Raw genomic sequence first — 20,503 nt, forward strand, 5'->3', positions numbered from 1 at the left:
TTGAGATTTGCAATTTACACTACATTTAGATTTATGATTGATTTTTATTTTGTTGTATTTTGTTTTTTTCTATATATTTTTCAGTATTTTTTAATATTGTCAAGAATATCGTTATCGCGAAAATACTCTGAAATATCGTGATAATCTTATAGGGCCATATCGCCCACCCCTACATGAGCTTGGCACATTTGTCTAGTTTCCAGACTAAGATGTAGCTATTTTGAATGTGGATGAAGTTAAAGCCTGATACAATTGGTCCATTCGTTGATTGATGAAAATAAATAGGTATTTGATATAAATTATCAAGCAAACTATCAAATGTGATCTATGTAAATGTAACACCATTGTCAACCAAATGCCATTATCATAGCGATTTTAGCTATTGGTCAAACAAACATTTCTTTATGCTAATTATTGTTAGCCACTGTAGTAGAATATTAAGGTAATTTCAACCCAGAAATAGAAAACAATGTGAGTTTAAAACCCCCCACTGCCTAGACTTAAGATCATACTTTAGTGATGAAGTGTGATAGGCAACTGCCAGAAAAGGAAAGCAGTGCTGAGAGTAGACGCTAGAAAGGATTTCATTCCTACTTCTCGACAGGAGCGTACTGCAGCAGGGGGAGAAGGGAGATATGACACCGGCGTCCATCTCTAAGGTCACGGCAAAGGGGAACAAACTTCTTGGTCCGAGTGCCATCGACGTCCGGCCACTCTGTGCCATGTCAACCTGTCAGAGAGAGGGAGAGGCGGAGGGAGGCACTGCCTGCTGAGAGGTGTCCAAGGTGTCATGGCCTCGTCTGGGAGGTGACAGACAGCGTGTGTGTGAGTGTGTGACGGGGAAATAAGACCACTGAGAAGTCTAGGGGACGTTTGTCGCGACCTTTCGTTTTGCCAGGGTCCATCTCGCTCTGTGCATCTGACAACAACTTTAAAGGACCCCGTCTTCCTGATCCCTTGACAGGTGTGTGTGTGTGTGTGTGTGTGTGTGTGTGTGTGTGTGTGTGTTTGTGTGTGTTTGTGTGTGTGTGTGTGTGTGTGTGTGTGTGTGTGTGTGTGTGTTCAGTTGTATGTTTCTGTACGTGTCTCACTGAAAAAAAAAGTTATTTTTGTCTGAAAATAAACCGTTTGTAAAGATGCAGAAATATATATATTTTTTAGCTCTATTCCTTTTTGATGCACCATAGTTTATGAAAACAAATGTGTACCAATTTGATCTAAATTAATGGTAGAGTTCTGGTAATTTTAAGTTATGCACTGATTGAGGCACCTGGTTGGTGAGTATGTGTATAATGTGTGAATGTACCTTATATTAGGCATTTGTATATATGAAGTTATGTTGTTTTTTTCCCTGTTTCAGCCATATGTTTTTTGTCTTTTGTGCACGTTTCTGCACACAAAAAGACACATTTCATTGTTTGTGAGTCCATGTGTGTGTTTACTGCTTATACGTGTGTTTGTGGTCACGGGGTGAGGGGCGAACAACAGGGCACCAAACAGCTTTAAAAGAAGAAAATCCAACAACATAAACAAAACCACGGTCAGTGTGACACGCGTCACCTTCGCTGTGACAGGGGACAGAGACCGGAGAGGCACATAGTCCCAGAGAATGTCTTTGAAGTCAGCCAGCGTTTTCTGCTGCTGGTTTGGAAGTATTGTCTTTCCTGCCCTTGGGCGTTGCTTTAGGGCAGATGCACTCGGCTTTTAGTGAAACACTTGCCAGGATTAGACCTATTAGCTGAACAGGAGGGAAAGACAACCATCGCTGGTTTAGTGGATTCCAGTTTTAATGTGGATATTTTGATTGTTAGAACATTTTGTAGGCATGATTAAACCACTCTCTCCTGTTGCTTGTCTTCTCGAACAAATGTTCTGCCTAATCAACACCTGATCTGCCACTAAACGTCTCTCTTCCTCTGTCTTTCCCTGCCCCTCTGTCTCAGTCATTACTGCTGCTGTGTTTGTGTTTCTGCTCCAGGCATTGGGTAAATACCTCTGCTGGAGTAGTTTCTTTTATCCCACCCCCACTTCCCACCTTCCTCCCTCCATTACCTCCTCTAATGACGTTTACACATCTGCTTATAAGAGCCTCCACTCATCTCTCTGCCACCCAGTGTCCGTCTTTCTCTCCCTCTCTTTGTTGCACACGGTCACACTGAGGCTGCAGGATTATTACATCCTTGATTATTTGGCCACTGAATTGATATCCTAATTTCAATTAACTAATACATTTCAGAAGCCCTCCGTCATAGACCAACAAAGATCAAAACTTATTCACAATTTCAAGTATTTATAAGGAATAAACTAAGATATTCATGCACCTATTAAATGAGACAGATGTGCATGAAATGAAGACAACAAAAAGGATGTCACCACATATAGTTTTGGAACCAGCATAGAATTCAGTTTGTTTGAACTGCCTTATTGTGTCTACATGGCAAAATTCATAGAAATATTTATACTTTTAAGGGGGTAAAGAAGTTCTTAACTGGAAAAACCTTCCCAATCAGGAAATTAATCATTTGAAGCCAGAATATAAAATATTGTCTATTTCAGCTTAGTAGATTTTTATTCCACTCACTTCAATTTCACTAGTTTATTCTGCAAATAAACTCTCAAACAAACATGCTAACATGGATTCAATTTCATTTTAGGATTTTAGGATTCATTTTAGTACCAAAACAAAACACAGGGAAGGTGCATCCTCTCACAAACCTAACTTGATGTTTTTACTTTGTCATGAGTTATAGTAAACTGAATATGTTCAGATTTTGAACTGTAAAATGGATAAACAAAGGGACTTAAAGATGTACCACTCTGCTCTAGAAAGTTATAATTTGCATTTCTCACACAGTCAAACTTCTTTTTGTGTGATTTTGTTCTTTTTTTTTTTTGCATTTCTTTCAAAAGTCTCTTTTTTTTTTTTTTTCTCTGGACACCTCAACTTTTCAACTCCTCACCTCCAAGTGCCCTCCGAACCTGGAATGATGCTTCAAGTGATCTACACACAAACACATTTGCATGCACCAGTACACACACACACACACACACACACACACACACACACACACACTTGCCCATCGGCCATGTCACTCGAGCTTCATTTTCCTGCTGATTGACATGTCTTGTAAAACACACACACACACACACACACACACACACACACGCACACGCACATACATTCAGAGTGACTGTACCTGTCACCTCTGTTGAATAGTATTACCTTTACCTCATTTTGTTCTGCCTGTCAATCACTTCTATTCTTCTTCTGCCGCCAGCTGAATGGGCTCCTGTGGGACTCTGTTAAGTGTGTGTGTGTGAATAAAAGCCTGCTGCCTGGCGCCACTTTGCCCACCCTCCACTATCCTCCACCAAACCCTCCGTCTTGTAATGGGACAGTTGAGAACATGCACTGTACTCTCTGTGTGTGTGTGTGTGTTATGTGTGTACACTGCCGCCAGGCCTCACAGCACGTTTACTCTGAAGAAAATAGTTTTTAGTCCATCCCCTCTTCTTCTTTTCTCAGTGGGTCGAGTTCAATAACGCCTCAGGAAGTAGAGTAGTTGAGAGACAGACAGTGAGGGAAAGAGGGCAGAGAAGAAGAAAAGAATTTGACAAGAAATCATGATTAAGCCCCACTGGTGACGCCTAGAGGCTACAATGTTTATTAAACTCCACAGGACATCACAGAACAATGTAGTGGGGCTGGTGTTGTGCCCATTGACAGCTTTTTCCCCCAGCTGGAGAAGCAATTGACCAATCAGAGCTCAGTGGGCTGGATTTAATACGTAAACGTTATTTTCCATGCATGTATAAAGAAGAAAAAGTTTGACCCAGATCTTCTGCATCTGGGTGGTTGACGTGACGCTCAATTTTTGTGTTCCCAGTGACAAATATTACTAAAATTTGATAATATTTCATTAAAATTAATGTTTTAATATGCAGTTCATTCTTCTTCATCTAATCCATCTGCAAACAATGAGTATCGTTCTTCAACTATGCAAATATTCTGTTTTGAACGTGACATTTGTCCACCGGTGCAACTGTCCTAGGTAGCATTACTTATCTTAAAACAACTGGAATTGAATGAAAAATTGATCTAAATACATTAAAATACTTGAATGCATGTCATACGAGTGTTTACTTAATGAATCTAGAGGATATAAGTGTTAAGGTCCCTATGTAGAGTTATTATGACACATTACATTTTGTCCGCAAAACTGGTGTCCTCCTGGAGCAACGCCATGATGTCGATATAAAACAGGCATTAATGTGACCACCCCATTACTGAGAGGAGTCCTTCCAGAATCAGGAAGGACAGAAGACATCTCTGGAGCAGGTGGACTGCACACAAGATCACTTATGTCTCAAATATTTTCATAATATTACTATTTCCGTGCGGTGCGGAACTGGTCGTCTTAAGGTAGTCCTTTGGTACAACGCAGTTTAAGTATTGATCTGAATATTTTTATCAATTTACATTGATTGATCATTGAAAATAATGTAAATTGATAAAAATATTCATAACTAATATGCCTTGGGCTTATCTATCTTATCTGTCCAACATTCTCTGAATTAAATAATGACATTCTTTATTTTGTTGCACCGGTGGACACATTTTAGGACTACCACACCAAAAGTTAATAATATGCTAAATATATGAAGAATTAGAAATGGACACATTCAGTTATGAATTATTCACATATAAGGGAATATAATTGTATGTCATTTGACATATATTTTTGAATTTTTCTTTTTTTCACTTTGAATTTGAGTTCATGTCAACCACCCATCTATTAAGCCCATTGAGTAGGTGCAATAAGGACTTCTGCCGACAGAGCTGGCTGTTTCTGGTTTAGTGCTCCTCTAATTTGAATGTGAATGAAGTGATTTCATCTTACTGCTCTTCTAGACTTTCCAAATGTTATTGGACCAAATGGATCAAATTCTTATAATGAAACAAGTAATTTGTGTGTCAGTTCAGTTGTGACATTCAAATTAAAAATATACTCCGATTTACCGACCTTTCTTTCCCATTATAAGTCTAAGGGAAAAGTCTTTCCAATTGCACCATGTGACCATAGACTGTATAAATAATGGACGTAGTACGCGTGACATTACCCATTGGTTTGTGGACTGCCTGTTGGAAGCATTGAGTTCAGCATTACACTCGTAGCAATCTTTTGTCGCCATACGGGAAGCAGACCGTATTTGGACTGTGGAGGAGCGAGAGGGATCTGATGACACTGACTACACACCTCTCCACACCGGCAACCTGACTGAGAGAAGCCGCTGCTAATTCATGTTAGCATCAACTGTAGCATATAACTGTAGCATGTTAGTTTTGGCACATAATTTTGTTGACACAGTGCCATGGATACGTATTGTTCTGCTTCTCTCATGGTGGCGGCTCACCTTGTTAGTGACCTGTCAATCAAAGGTAGCCATGCCCCAAATCATATGATTCTTTATCTTCTGTTTTCTTCTAAATGGGGCCATTATTTAAACTATTAACATCAAATTGTTGTGAAGAAGATTTTTAACTAGCAATTGAGACCAAAGTGTTGTCCAAAAAAAATATTCTGAAGTAATAAATCAAGTGAGAAGTTTTCTCTTTTGTATTGAAATGAATGGAACGAAATGCTTTTGTAGCCGCCGTCAGCGCCCCCTGTTGGAATTTTCGGTAGAATGCAGCTTAAGGCACTTCCTGGTTTGCCTCACTGCTCAGACCTGGAGGTTGCCGCCTGCATTTGACAGACCCAGAAATCGTTATTCCACCATTTTGCCACTATGTCAAATTGCCATCAAAACCTAGTGCTCTTCCTGGGGGCTTGGCAAGACCTTCATGAAAAAAGTGACAGGAAATGACAACAAGTGTGCATTAGATTGATGCAACTGTACACAATGTTGAGACCATGTACAAATATAACAACTTGACATTGACATGTTTCTTTGATAAGTGTTAAAAAAAATTCAAAACCTCAGTAGCAAATAGGTGTCTAGATTGATAAAGTGTCATTAAGAGAAAAATAACAATGTTAAGATTTTAAAGCTGCTAACTCATTAACTGCACTATATGGGAATCTTTATCTGCAACCTTTTAGTTTCCTTAGCTAACACCAGAGGTGGAGACAAAGAGAAATTTCCACATTGGCATTATACACTTACATAATTTTATCTGGAAAGTTTACTACATCACAGTAAGTAAACAAGTCAAGTTGTAGCCCATTGTGTACCTTGCTGAATCCACGGCCACACTGCTTCCTCTTCACATCCCCAAAGCATCATGTCTCTTCTCTACCACAAAGAAACACATCTTATCTGTAGTGTAATGTGAAATACATTGAACTACTTTCAGGGATAAGATTCTTTGTTTTATCCGGATTTTCACTCCTCATTATCTCACTTTCCGCGGCATGATGTTTCTTGAGTTTGTCCACCTTTCTTCTCTGATATGACACTGGAAGCTTGAGGACTTCTCCCTCAAGGATACACTGAAGATAAGAGCTTGTGTGAGTCTGTGTGCATCGTTTCATATGTATGTAAATGTGTGTGCATGTGTACATTTCCTCAGGTATCACATGGTTAAAAGATAGGAGTGTATGCATCCTACTGTATGTGCCTTTCCATGCATACGTATGTGGTTGTGCGCCGTATGAGTTCACATATCAGAAGTTTGAGAGATTGGACGGAGGACTGACTTGAGTACCTGAGTGTGTTTACTGAATACATATGTGTTTATGTAGTCTGTGACTGAGACTTGACAGGAACTCCAAGGCACCTCAGATTGGAAAATATGCACTAACAATTACACACTCACACCCTACATATCTCTCTCTATATAGATATACTTTCTGGTCCCTTTTTGTATGTTCATGTTTGCTGAGTTCCTCTCCGAGAGCCAAAACAAGACCAGGCAGTAGCTGAGAGAGAGCGTCTGCAAGAGATAAAGGTTGTGGGGTAAAAAAAAATGTTTTTAAAAGGCAGAAAATTTGAAACACTGTTCTTTTGAGAGAGATGAGACAATAAAGAGTAGACTAAAAACTGCAAGAGAGAAAGACAAAATCAGACACATTGAAATACCGTCCTTTGAGAGAGACTAGACAAAGTTAAAATTGCCGGAAAGGGAGAGTGAAAGCTTGCAGACAGGGTCAGAAAGCTTAATGCATTTCTAATAGGAGGTACCGCAGAAAAACATGGGAGACAAGAAAGAGGTGGAAAAAAGATAAAAGGCATGGGACAAGTAGGCAGAGGGATGATAAGTGAAGGTACACAAGGAAAAATAAGAGAGAGAAAAGGTAAAGGGAAGAAAAAACTGACAAAGTTACACAGACCGTGTGTGTGTGTGTGTGTGTGTGTGTGTGTGTGTGTGTGTGTGTGTGTGTGTGTGTGTGTGTGTGTGTGTGTGTGTGTGTGTGTGTGTGTGTGTGTGTGTGTGTGTGTGTGTGTGTGTGTGTGTGTGTGTGTGTGTTGGGGAAGAAGGAAAGGCAGTGATGGCCTTGTGTCAGTCACCCTATGGCAGCTCTTTAACCCTGTAATTTACCACATTACTCTTCTCACAGTGATGGGACCACTGCACCAGCTGACAGCACTGCCTCTGGAGGGAGGGAGAGGAGGGAGAGAGGGAGAGAGGGAGAGAGAGAGAGAGAGAGAGAGAGAGAGAGAGAGAGAGAGAGAGAGAGAGAGAGAGAGAGAGAGAGAGAGAGAGAGAGAGAGAGAGAGAGAGAGAGAGAGAGAGAGAGAGAGAGAGAGAGAATTCTTGAGATGTCAAACAAAATGTCTGTGTCTCTTGTTGCAGATCTAGACCAAGGCCCTAATAGACCCTGAGGCAATTGCCAAATTTGAACTCATTTGTTTATTACCTCACACCTGTTAAACAGAAATCAGTTGTTTTATTTGCAACCCCTTCCCAGCCCCTTCCTTATTGGCCAACACAAAGGCTAAAACATAAGAGAAACACCTCTTTGTATTGTACCATTAAAGCTGTATACTAGAAAGGGACTCCTATAATACCATGTTGTGTCTTCAGATATTATCCTACGTTGTTGTTTACATTCTTTTAGTCAAAGTGTGATATAGAACATGGGAATCATACGTATGTTGCCCTCAAATCTCTACCAGCCGCCAAAACATATGCAACCCTGATTCCCAAACAGTTGGAACGTAACTAAAACAGAATTACATCATTTGCTTTTTGGCCAGTGGGTAGGGGCAGGATTAGACCAAAAAACATTTTGTTATCACTGATGTAGTTTCATTTGTGGTTTAGCCACATGCTAAACAAGCAAAAATGCAAACTAGAAGATGTTATTAGTTGGTGATAGGGGCAACATCAACGATCCATCATAAAACCAGAGAGGAATGTTCCAAAACCGTTGTTTCTGACAGATTTTAAACTGCAGATGCTGAAGTTTACCAAATAACATTTGGTGCAATATGTTCCTCAGTTCTTTCATGAAGTGGTGCAGCAATACAAGGTGAAAGTTGAAAAGTAGTCATGAGACCTAGCAATGCTAATAAAACTGTTTTGTAAAACCTGCATATTTTTTAAAGATCTGTTTTAGTGATCTTAAACTGTTTGCGTATGGACAAGCGGCCAAAACTAAGAGGAAGATATCATTTTTTAAAAACATCTCTACACATGTAGACAGAACCTAAATTTCATTTCTTGTGTAGTTACTGTATAGGTTTTAGGAGGCACACATCAGCTTAAGAGCACCTACGGCGGATTCTCAAAGCACCTGTCAAACAATTCCAAAACCTATTTGTGTCGTTGATGCTTTAAGGGCTGCACAGGTTACACTAAAGTGACATGTGACTGTGAATTTTAATGATGAGGTACAAAACTTGTCTTGGCTAAGTCCTTCCTAGTGTTTTAAGTCAAGGTAGAAAGGTCAGGACATGCCATTCCTCCACCAGGAAGAGGATGTGGAAAGGCCATAAGTCAGGTAAAACCAATTATGATGATTGTGCCTTATATCCATCTGGACTAGACAATCGCACTCAAAGTGTGTACATAACAACAGCTCTGTGTTAGATTCTGCTGGCTTGATTAATTGTCTGTTAGAGTTGTGGCTGTTGAGAGCTTAAACAAATGAGAAAAGGAAAAACACTGTGATCCAGATATCTGAGAAAGGATTCCATTGTTTCTCCCATTCATTCTTAAGGAACCAGTTTCAAATAAATATTTACTAAAGTTCTGTCTGACTTTCTCTTGCGCGCACACACACACACACACACTCACACTCACACACACACACACACACACACACACACACACACACACACAAGCACATGCATACAAAGACACTTTCTGTTGCTCTTGTTCCTCTTTGCACACATACCTACACACACACCTACTCTCAAACTCAGTAACCAGCCAGAGGGGACAGTGAAAGAAGAGCATAGAAAGAGATGCAGAGAGCAGACAAGGTCGTAGTTCCTGTGGACTGTCTTTGAAAGAGGAGTCGTATGTTTTCCCTCCCCTCCTTTGATGTTAAAGCAGCCTCTTTACTAGTGTAAAGACAGGGTACAATAACCTAGACCCCCCCCCTCACCCCTCACACATCCCTCTGTACACTGAACGTTGACCCCCACAAAGCTCTGCGGGGGTACAGGTAACCCACAGCAACCCCAGCCAGAAATCAGAATGAGTATGGCAGCTGTCCAGGACCTGTGCAGCATGCTGTGTACAGTGTGTGTGCATGCTTCTGTGTCTGAGTGTGATTACTGTACAACTGTATCTATGTGTGTGTGCATGAAACCTTTTCAGTGCAGCCACTATACCGTTGTTGATGCTTCTTTTTTTAAAAATTTTCATAAATGTGATACACATGTTTAAAGGTCATCAATATTTCAAAATCATAGGGCACCTGTTCATGAAAATATTACTAAAGTATGTAAACATACATGTGTCATTGGGCAAGAAATTGTTTTGTCTCATCTTTTCTATGTTGCCTGCACTAATACATATGTGTCCACAAGTCTCATGAACACACACATCATTCCTATCCACACACACTTGCCTATCGTTCCTGTATTTTCTGTATCTATATCAGCTCCCTTGTTTCTTCGATTCTGCCATAAATTCCCAGAGACCCTGACAGCTGCACTGAACAAGGTCTCAAGAACTTTTAGGTTAGCCAGACTGGCAATAACTAAATGAAAGCTGGCTGAAATGAGGTTTTCCCTCCAAAAGGGCTGACTTCCACGAAAAAAGCTGGTTAGGAGAGGATAAAAGAATCCTCTTATGTCAGTAAACTCGTTACGCTGTCGCTGCCACGCCATGCTAGCCCAAGCGTTTCCATGGCACCCGGTGTTATCTGTGTGTATTTTTGTTGGGACTTGTAGTTTTGGGGTTTGAGTGGTAAAATGAGATTTTTTTCCCACACACACACCATGAGGTGCAAGAGGGGCAAGATAAGAGAGAGTCCCCTCTCAGCGTTAACGAGAGCACAGATAAATGAATGGTACACAGCAATACTGCTGCACCTTTAATACAGAGGTTCACATGCCACTGTATGCTGATCTGAGTCCTGACATAAGGGATGCTATTTACACTGTGGAAGATCCGAGGGTCCATCACAATAGCAGTTGTCAGTATTTGTTCAATGTAATAAACACTTAACGCTGCACACAATAAAGTAACTACAGTTAAAGATTAGTTTGGTTTTGTTGAACTTCAACCGTTTTCCTACAGTTGCACTCTACAAGACCCATCAGTTTAGACCAATATGACACAGTTACTGTAACTGTATGTGATCAAATATATAGGATAGAGCCCGACAGATATATTGACTGAAACTGAACAGTAATGTTGTTTATTTAGCTATTTATTTTCTTACTATTTATTTCTTTTTTTCCCTCAGTTATAATTTATTTAATTGGCTGACAATTAAATACATTGTTTGTATAATGGATAATAATGCATAACAATGCTAAATATTTTTTAATAAAGGTTTATGTTTGAGAAAGTAGCTCAAGAGAGTGGTGAAAAATTGGTGCATTATCCATATAAATAAGGTCTATTTTCATTCCAGCTCAAGAAATGACTATATTGTCCACCATATCAGTTATGGATGAATTTTCCCCCTCGAAAATCAGTAAGGATATCTGTCTCAGCTCGCTCTTTTTTTGTTTTCCATTAAAGTTGTGGTACCACCATAGTCGAGCTTACAAACGAGCTGAGCTGATACTAGAAAGTGTAGGTAAAACACTGCAGGCACAAGACATCCTACACAAACATGTCACTCTTTTAACAGCCAACCCATCATCAGTAGTGACCACAATTATTTTTTATTCACTCAAGTACTTGTACTCACTCAAGGACACTGCTAATAAAGACAAAACAAAAAATACACCAGAAAAAACAAACCATCAATACTATAGGGGAAACTGCACGTAGAGGACCGGAAGAGGTTTAACCTTCCAGTTAACTGACTGGAGAATAAAGTCTGTAATAAAGACTGAGTGATGGCCAGCGCCTGTCAGACCCGTCCTGTGTTCATTAGCTGATGTGAGGAATGCTGCCTGCTTTGTCTTGGCTGTCAACTCCAAAGTGTGTGTCCGTCACTGCTCACCTGTGGTGTGTGAATGAAGGTGCAAACATCGCCGCCTTGACCTTGTCTGTGTCAGTCTGAGTTCATGCTCATGTCTGTCTGTCTGTCTGTCTGTCTGTCTTTATCTTACGTTCTTTTTGATTTGTGGTCAAAATGTGCATTCATACCTGTACAGTAACCACAAATGTTATTCCAACTTACTAGAAGTGGTGCTACACCAAAGCACTTTGGGTATTTTTTAAGAAACCCCTTGTCAACAAACTAACAAGTATTAATATACCATTACCACTACTGCAACTTTTAGAGTCAGATTGATTTTTTTCCCCTGATATGTGCCGACATGAAACACATTGTTACAGTGCATGTAATGCAGAAAATGATGCATTCCGTGATTTAGAAATGGTATTCCTTATTTATTTCATTTTTATTTATTTGATCAGCAATTGAATGGTGCAAAACATGCAGTACTTTTTTTTAAGCTCATTTATTTTAATTAATTAATTATTTGTTTATTCAAATGGTCAGTAATTGACTGACACAGAACTGATGTTTGTTTAGCTATCAGTTTTATTTTTATTCATTCATACTTTTCTTAGTGTTCATTTCTAGCATTGGTTGTAATTGTAACACATAATGTCCAATAAAATAAAATATTCCTTAATACAGTTATTTGTTAAAGAAAGCAGCTTTCTGATTACATTTCATACGTCATATTGGTGCAAAATTGCTGCACAATCTTATCTCTATCTATAAAATGGCCAAATAAAATATTTTTAAAAGAAAAACAATCTTCATAGAAAAAGTTTTTATCCAAGTTCAAATTTTACTAAATTAGTCATCATATTTAGCCTGGGTATACCCATACTGCCTTGCGCGCTCAATTTCATTTCGAACCTGCATGCAGTCTGGAAACTAAGGCTGTTTCTTAGCCCTGTTTTAGGGATCCAATCACAGAACGGGGAGGGACGGCAAGACGGTGACGCATACTACTCGACGGATGGAAGCTTGTAGTTTTGTAGTTTTCTTACAGATCCAACATGGCTGCAGCAGACGCCAAGCTCTCTTTTGATCTAGCTGCAGACAGCGTTTTAAATAGTTTAGAGCAAAAGTTGATTTTAAAAGAAGAACAACGTTTGACTTTACACTCGTGTTTCACCACAAAAAAGGATGTTTTAGCCTTGCTTCACAGGATTTGGTAAAAGCCTAATTTACCAACTAGCCCCGCTACCGCTCACTGCTGTAACGCCAGAGATCTCGCAGCGAGCCGGGGTACAGCGGAGCCGCCGAGAGACCCGCAGCAGCTCGTCTATTGTCCATATAATCAGTGGATGTGTGTGAATGACATGAGGGGCAAATAAGGCATAAAAATAAATAATCTTGCAGAAAGCGCTGGCGAAAACACTGCCGGTAGACTGTGAGCAGCCAGAGTCAGAACATGCTGCAGAAAAATATTGCAGAAGCAGAATTGAGCATTTTAGTCCCAAAGTAGAGATGGGCTAGTCTGGCTATGTAAACATCAAATTCTGTCGCTCTACATACGTCATCTGATATAACTGATACGATAAACGGCTCTGGAGGATCGTAAACCAGGCCTCCTCTTTGGAAAAATGAATTGCTCGTGTCCAGACTAGATTTTATTTGAAATATAGTCTGGCGTTAGCCAGGCTACTTCATATTGGTAATCTGTGAATTTTCCACCACTAAAACTGGTATCATCTCAAGCTACTTTTACTTATACAGCAAGTCCACTGCTGCTACCATTATTGAAAGAAAAAAAAATTGATTAATGTTCAACACTGAGCTATAAAATTAATTAATCAGGGGACATAAAAAAAAAAGTGAAATAAAACAGGAAAAAGGTGGTTTCTGTTCTGTTGATGGATGTAGATCAGGTTTGTTTGCATTGCCAATACTGTTAATGTCATTGCAAGGTCTTATGATAATTTTTTCACTGTACACAATAAACACTAAGGTCTCAAAGGGACATTGCCTTGTTGTCCTTTGTCTCCGCTCTACTTTATATTTTATACTGCTATAGGAAAATGCAGATTTTTCCAGGTACATGGTCTGCTAGTAACTGCCGATTATGCTAGAACGTGTGCCTACATGTGTACTTTGTTTGACCCTTAGGCCTATTTATGTCAACCTATTATGTTGTCTCGTCAAGATATCCATCTGTGGTTGTGTTTGGCTCTTTCTGCTTCTTTCAGTTGTTCTTTTCTCTCACTTGTCCCTCCCTGCAGACTCGGGTTACACTCCTCTGTCAGATGGCGTTTTGCCTGGCTGAGCTGCACTTGTGGTCCACCAAGAGCTCACTCCAAGTCAAAGGTAGCACTTATCACCATGTTCAATCTCCCTCCCTCTCTCAATTATTCTTCCCCCGTCCACTTTTTCTTCCTCCTCTCACAACATCTTTCTCTGGCTCTTTCTGTCATCACTCACTTTGTTTTCACACCTTCTCCCCACCTCACCTATATCTATTCTAACAATCTGACTTCCAGTCAACACCAATTCTCACTCTGTCTGTTTTCACTCTCAAATTTTCACTTTATCACTATCTATATTTGTTGCAGTATACAAGCCAAGCTTTTTATCCATCCATACAAGGTGTGTAAATGGTTGAAACGAAGAATGGCAAGCTGTTACCTACAACAACCAAAAGAAACTATAAAGAACTGTTTTTTATTCAGTTCACTGAAGTTCATTTCAGGCAGGTCGAAGCTGAGAAGCTTTTCTTACATAGTGAGATTGCTGTTACATCACACAGAGGCTCAGCTTTAAAAGGTGCCTTAAAAAACAAACACACAAAGCCAGTTGACTTATTCTTCTGCTAGCAATATGTTTCACATTATAGATTTATAGCTTAAAGTTGTCATTGCAGCTGTCACAGCAGACAGTGCAAGGTTACTTCATTGTTTCCCTTTGTTGGGGAGAAAAAGTTGGAGAAACATAAATTGCTGCTACTAGAACAGACATCACAAAACACCATTACAAATACAAAAGAGCAACCAGCCAATTAATCTGTCTGTTTAAAGTGACAGAAATTTGAGATGTACATCTCAAAGTACACTAGGGTTACCCCTCTTAATTGATTTGGCAACTTATTGGCCATTTTGGTCTTTGGTCCTAAGATTTCTTTAGTCTATTAGTCCTTTTTATGCTTTTTTCATGTTGAATGGCTTTTTTTTTTTTTTTTAATTATAAGCACAGTGCTCGTAAACAAATGGTGCTTTTGTGTTAATTGGTGCTTTTGCATTATTCTTTTGGAGAAACTCAGTTTTACAGACCTGTCAGTAAAATCACCTAATGGATTAGTCAACAAGATTGTGTGAGTCGACTAAGCATTTCCTTATGTGAGGACAGCCATAAAATATACATGCTCTACATAAACCTAAAAAAAGTATATGTTTTATTTATGCATGTTCAGTATTATGTGCACACTGTTTGCACAGAACGCAAAGAAAATATTTCAGTACACATGGATCTGTTACTGTATGTTAAGTCAGCTGCAAATCGCCACCATGCATACATTAATGATCGATGGCCTGAGAGCAATTCTTCCCTGTGAGTGGGTGTGGCATAAGTTTGACTTTCCTGGCAGTTTTTGTGCGTTTTCCTGCTCGCCACCTATCAGTCCATCTCTTCTGTCAGACGGAAATGCTCTGTTTCTCCATTTTCTTGTTTTCTCCTCCCTTCTATTCTGTCTTGTCTTTCACAGTCTGCTGAGCTTTAGACGAAGATAGTGTCTCTCGGAGGCTGACTGTGTTGTGTGTGTGTGTGTGTGTGTTTTATGTGTATACAGAAAGGTATGACAGGGTGTATATCCCAGGTGATGGTGACATATCCTTATTTGTTTGTTTTTTCCTGCTGTGTGTGTCTTCTGCTATCTGGGAAAAATGTGGATGGATACATCTGAGCGAAAAGGCCTGGTCGCTGAGGTGTGACGCTCCCTATCACCACCTTCCTTACAACATATACATCAGCTCTGAAAACAAAAATATGGATTCATAAAAGCAGCATCTTCTGTGTAATGCTGTGAAACAAATGTTTTCTTTGCTGTTTGTGTGTATGTTCTACATATGTTAATCACGTTTGTACAGCTGTACTCTACAGCAGACATCTGTCACAACACGTCTGCTGCTGGGCGCTGAGCAGCATCACAGTTTGTGAGTTAATTGCGATCCATAGATGAAAACTTGCCCAAAACTCAACTGCACAAGTGCTTATTCAGAAAGAAAGTTCAGACCATATAACCAGCCCAACCTCTTCAATCTGCGTACAAATAACACAACTTGACACTTTCAAATTACGTGCAATGCATATGGCAAATTAAATTTTCCATGCATATGATACTCCAGTCCAGTCAGTGGCGCCCTCCAACGGGCGTACTTATTAGGAATGATTCTGAGATGGAGTATAAAGCACAAAAGTACCAGTTAGGGCGGGCAGCAGAGGTCAAACAAACCCAGAACTTTCCCCCAGGAGAACATCGTTCATGTCCTTTGTGAGAACAAAAGTAAACAATGTGATTCAACATCACTTAACTTCCGTGCATCACGTTTTTACGTAACTATGTCACTTCTAGTAGTCCTTGTAACTACATAACTATTTTACTCTTCAAACTATCTCCTATAACGCCTAACCAGGAACTTTTTGATCTAACCTTAGAGAAGTAGTTTTGTAACGTAAACACACAGAACTTCAACCTTTTAACAATAGCAAACATCACATTTATCTATCAGGGTTTGTACGGATGCTTGAAATCCTTGAAAATGCTTGAATTTAAAAGTTGGATTTTCAAGGTTTGAAAAGTGCTGGGATTTTGGATAAAGTGCTTGTAAATGCTTGAAATTCTTGCTGTACTTCTCTTGCAATCTGACTATATCCATCTATAGACTATAGATAATCACATGTTCAATGTAAAAAATAATGAATAGCCTATCTGAAATGAAGACCGTTCCTCCTAAATGTGTAATACCATCCCTGTTGGTATGGTTAAGTGAAATCTCCCCTTTTAGTATGTAAGTACTCATCTAAAACATGCAATTTACAACAGGTGTAAGATACTGGAAAAGCTTGAAAGTCCTTGAAAAATGCTTGAATTTGACCACTGCTAAACTGTACAAACCCTGATGTATAATGACGTGCCATTCTCCTGCAACTGCTAGGGTTGATATTTTTGGAAATGTTCCTGTGTGTATCATATGCAGGCAAAATTGGATTTTGTTGTATGCATTGCACATACTTTAAAAGTAAGAAATCGTCACTACGTCACTACGGCTCTTATCGCACTTATCTCACTATACCTTGATTGTTTCCCTTGTAAGTCGCTATGGATAAAATCGTCTGCTAAATGACTAAATGTAAAAGTGTAAAGTGTTATTTGTAGGCAGACTGAAGAGACCGTGTTGATATAATTTCAGTCCACTAAAATCGCTAAAAATCTCAGGTTGGCAGACACTCAAGGTTATAGAATCACTATCCATGTCAGAAAGAGAAAAAGTGACATCAAGCCATTACTTATAGTGCTGTGTTAGTGTGTGTGTTTGTGTGTTTCCCATCAGCTCTCCTGTTGTATTAGTGTGACCTGGCCTCAGGAGCAGCAGCAGCAGCGGCAGCAACAGTAGTGGAGCGATAAAGAAACGATGTGTTGTGCGAATCCGAGTCTGGCTGCTTATGGTTTTTTGGGGCCTGCAGGAATAACACTGACAAAAAAGCTCCGCTCAGCAGTTTGTGTTTGTGTGTGTGTATGTGTGTACCAGTGTGTGTTGTGCTCGTTGTTTGCTATATGTATGTTGGTCATATGCTGTTTTTTTTTCCAGCTGCCTGCTGAATCTGTGTGTCGATTTTTAAATGTATATGTTGCATGTGTGTAAATCAGAGTCTGTCCCTCAGGTGGGATGGGTTAAGGCACACTCCTGTCTTTATTAATACCCCTCTGCCCCCCCTCCATTCTGGCTCGGACCCCCCTCCCTTCTGCACCTCCTCCTCCTACTCCTCCTCCTCCTCCCTCACAGGGTCTTATCTAAACTGTGGTGCTGGCAGACGGGACAGGCCACTGGCTGATAGCGATTGTTTATCCCACGGTGCGAAATTGCTGATCTGTCTTCTGCTTTTCCCTGACAGCTAGATGTTCATCTCTCTCCCTCTCTCTTCTTCTTCTCTCTCTCTCTCTCTCTCTCTCTCTCGCCCCACAGATACAGATATTGGCACCTATCAGTACTACGATAAAGGAGAGCCAGGTAAATAGTGTTTATATTGGATGTCTGTTTGTGTTTAAGATAAGTTGCGTTTGTCTTGTTTTTGGAATGTATGTGATTTTCTTATATATGAAGAAGGGCTTTCTGCTGCCTCCCACGCTCCTATAAGCTGTAAACACACACACACACACACACACACACAAATTATTGTTCTTGTGTGTTTCCATGTCTTGCCACATATACACTTGTCCACACAGAAGCTATTAGTATGTAGGATTTGCACCCTAAAGCCTTATATACACATGCACATGCACATGCTCACACACACTCACAGGTTATTAGGCCTCTGTGGTTCTATCTCTTACACTCCCTGTGTTCATGTTGACCTGGGGTCTTGCCACACAGCGATAGGGAAACTAAACTGTTGACTTTCTCCTAGATCATATAGCAAGAGGCCCCATGTAGTCCAGCCTCATATTGCCTCAGGCCTGGAGGCTTCCCTTACCTTCAGGAAGCGCTCAGATCGCTCCCCCACGGCCCCAGCAGTGTAGCAACGAGCTGTCTCTTCCTTCTCTTTAAAATTTTAGTGTGTGCATTTTTTTTATGAAAATGATGCATCTTGCAACAATTTGGAAATTTACACTGAATGCTCAGAGGGGGGTTGTTCATCGAAGTGCCACACCTTGAAAGTTGGACTCCACTGAATAGATTTCAAAATTATTCAAATTTGACTAAGTAGGGCTTCACAGTTGGGTCACTATAACCAAAAAGTGCCTTTGAGACTTAAAAACTTTCCCCCAAAAAATCAGGGGCAACCTTAGGCTGCTAGAAATGCACTGTTTTATAAATAAACTGCGACAGACAATGTACGAGAAAACCGTAAAATGTGTCCACCCTGTCATGGACATTTAAAGGTCATTAATAGTGATTATATAATGTAGATTTGATTACATGTTATATACTAGCAGTGTGAACTGTTCAGTATGTAAGTGATACATGCAGCGCATTCTTATTCTTGTCATTCTTTAGTTGCTGTTCACCAGCAAGTATTTAACTGTTTCTCTCCGCTGTTTGGTGCAGAGCAGGTAGCACACATTTGGGTTTTGGAAATTTTTCACTGCTGCTGGAAAAGAGCTGATGAAAACCAGGAGAATTAACCAAAACTGTCAAGTTGTCGGCTGCAAAACCAAAATAATGACCTATAAGACACTAAAACACTTTCTGTTGGTTCATCACTATGATTGACAGCTTTAACATGTCTTCATTGTTTATAAAACATTAATTATAGCAACTTTAAAGCTTTCAAAGTAGATTTGAAACTGGAAAAAAAGCCAGAATTTGAATCAGAGTGAGACCTCCTCTTGCAGCTTTCCTCCTCCCCTCGTTTGACTGTTTTCAAAATGGCGGCTGGGTCACAAACTTCCTCATTTTAATGGTAAACAGTACTCTACTCTACTATATATGTTTCTAAAACCATTTGAGGCAATGCAGAATCTTGATTCATATTTGATCTGTGCTGCCCAGATCAGAGCAGTCACTGACATGATTGACAGTTGCATTAGAGAGTACACAGCCCTGATTAGTTGTTTTTTTGCTCAGGTGTGGAGGTAAATTTAATAGATTGTTATATAAGATAATTATAAAAAATATGATTATTTCTCACTGCTGTATTACTGTCAGGATATAATGAAGTTATAAAAACATATTTGTGAGATATTTTCTGCTTTTCTCAATCAGTTCTGTGTATTTTTAGTGTTTCTTTCTCTCCATTTTCATGTTTTCCATTTTGCACTGTGCCTGTCTCAGATGTGTCCCTCTCTCTTTCATTGATTTCCTTCTCTTTGTCTCAGTTTTTTTTTCTCCCACTAGTATATTTTGGTTCTTTCTCATTTTGTGTACAGTATGTCTCTCCCTCGCTCCCTCTCATCATGGGGTTCTCTCCCGTCTCTCTCTCATCTGAGAAGCTGCCTTCTCTTTCATTCCAATCTTCAGTGGAGAGACGATGCTCTCGCTCCAAATCCTTTCATTTGGAGGATTACTAAAGTGTGGCTTGATATCAGAGTGGAGGGAGGAGAGGGGGGAGAAGGAGGGGAGAAACAGAGCAGGGGAGCAGAATCACTATCCAAAAGTATCATAACATTTTCACACAGCGGTGTAACGATTGCTCAGGTCATGATATGATTGCATATACAGTAGATTTTATTCAAATTTGTTTATTTGATATTTTTAATGGGCACTTTGGCATTCATCTTAAACAAATGAACAAAAACAATATACTGCCTCATTATTTTGGCTCATATTTCACAAGAGTACAGTCCATGTGGCATTTAAAGGCCCAGAAAAGTTGCTAAACTCTGATTGGTGGATGGAAATACGTAACCGGAAAAAAGAAACTGAAATGTCTCATGTGAAGTAACAAAAACTGTACTCACTTTTGCGTATGTTTGTTTATTTAGGACCCCATCACTCAGTAAGAAGCTGACCTGATGAAAATATACCTCTTAAGGGCCTTTTAAGCTGAAGGCAGTTTTTTCTGCTGTGTGTGTACATACTGTACACTGAGTTGCCAGTTTATTAACTAAAACTAATGCAGAATTGCCATGAATTCTACCTTTATGATGCTTATAATGTTCAGCTTTTGAAACTGTTTTAGACAAATGTTGTTTTAAACATATAGTCATTTTGGAGGCTGCAGTTTGTGGTGCTGTTGAATTGTGAAATGAAGCAGCATCTCTCTGAAACAGT

The 20,503-nt window shown here is 39.7% G+C and overlaps 1 protein-coding gene across 5 annotated transcripts in view; it reads left to right on the plus strand.

Moving 5' to 3' along the window:
* wdpcp (WD repeat containing planar cell polarity effector) overlaps positions 1–20,503 on the plus strand; it is a 95,459-nt gene that overhangs the window by 17,005 nt on the left and 57,951 nt on the right. For 4 of the 5 annotated variants that reach the window (XR_009396300.1, XM_059359170.1, XM_059359168.1 and 1 more), the window contains exons 2-3: positions 13,802–13,886; positions 17,756–17,800. Coding sequence is in view for 3 of the 5 variants with exons in the window: in XM_059359170.1 (XP_059215153.1) it covers positions 13,826–13,886; positions 17,756–17,800 (106 nt within the window). In the remaining 2 variants the exon portion in view is untranslated. Of the gene's footprint in view, positions 1–13,801; positions 13,887–17,755; positions 17,801–20,503 lie in introns of those variants that run through there. The other variant, XM_059359172.1, reaches the window with a different exon arrangement.

This window comes from Centropristis striata, chromosome 20, assembly GCF_030273125.1.
Source record: "Centropristis striata isolate RG_2023a ecotype Rhode Island chromosome 20, C.striata_1.0, whole genome shotgun sequence".
In the NCBI taxonomy this organism is placed as follows: Eukaryota; Metazoa; Chordata; class Actinopteri; order Perciformes; family Serranidae; genus Centropristis; species Centropristis striata.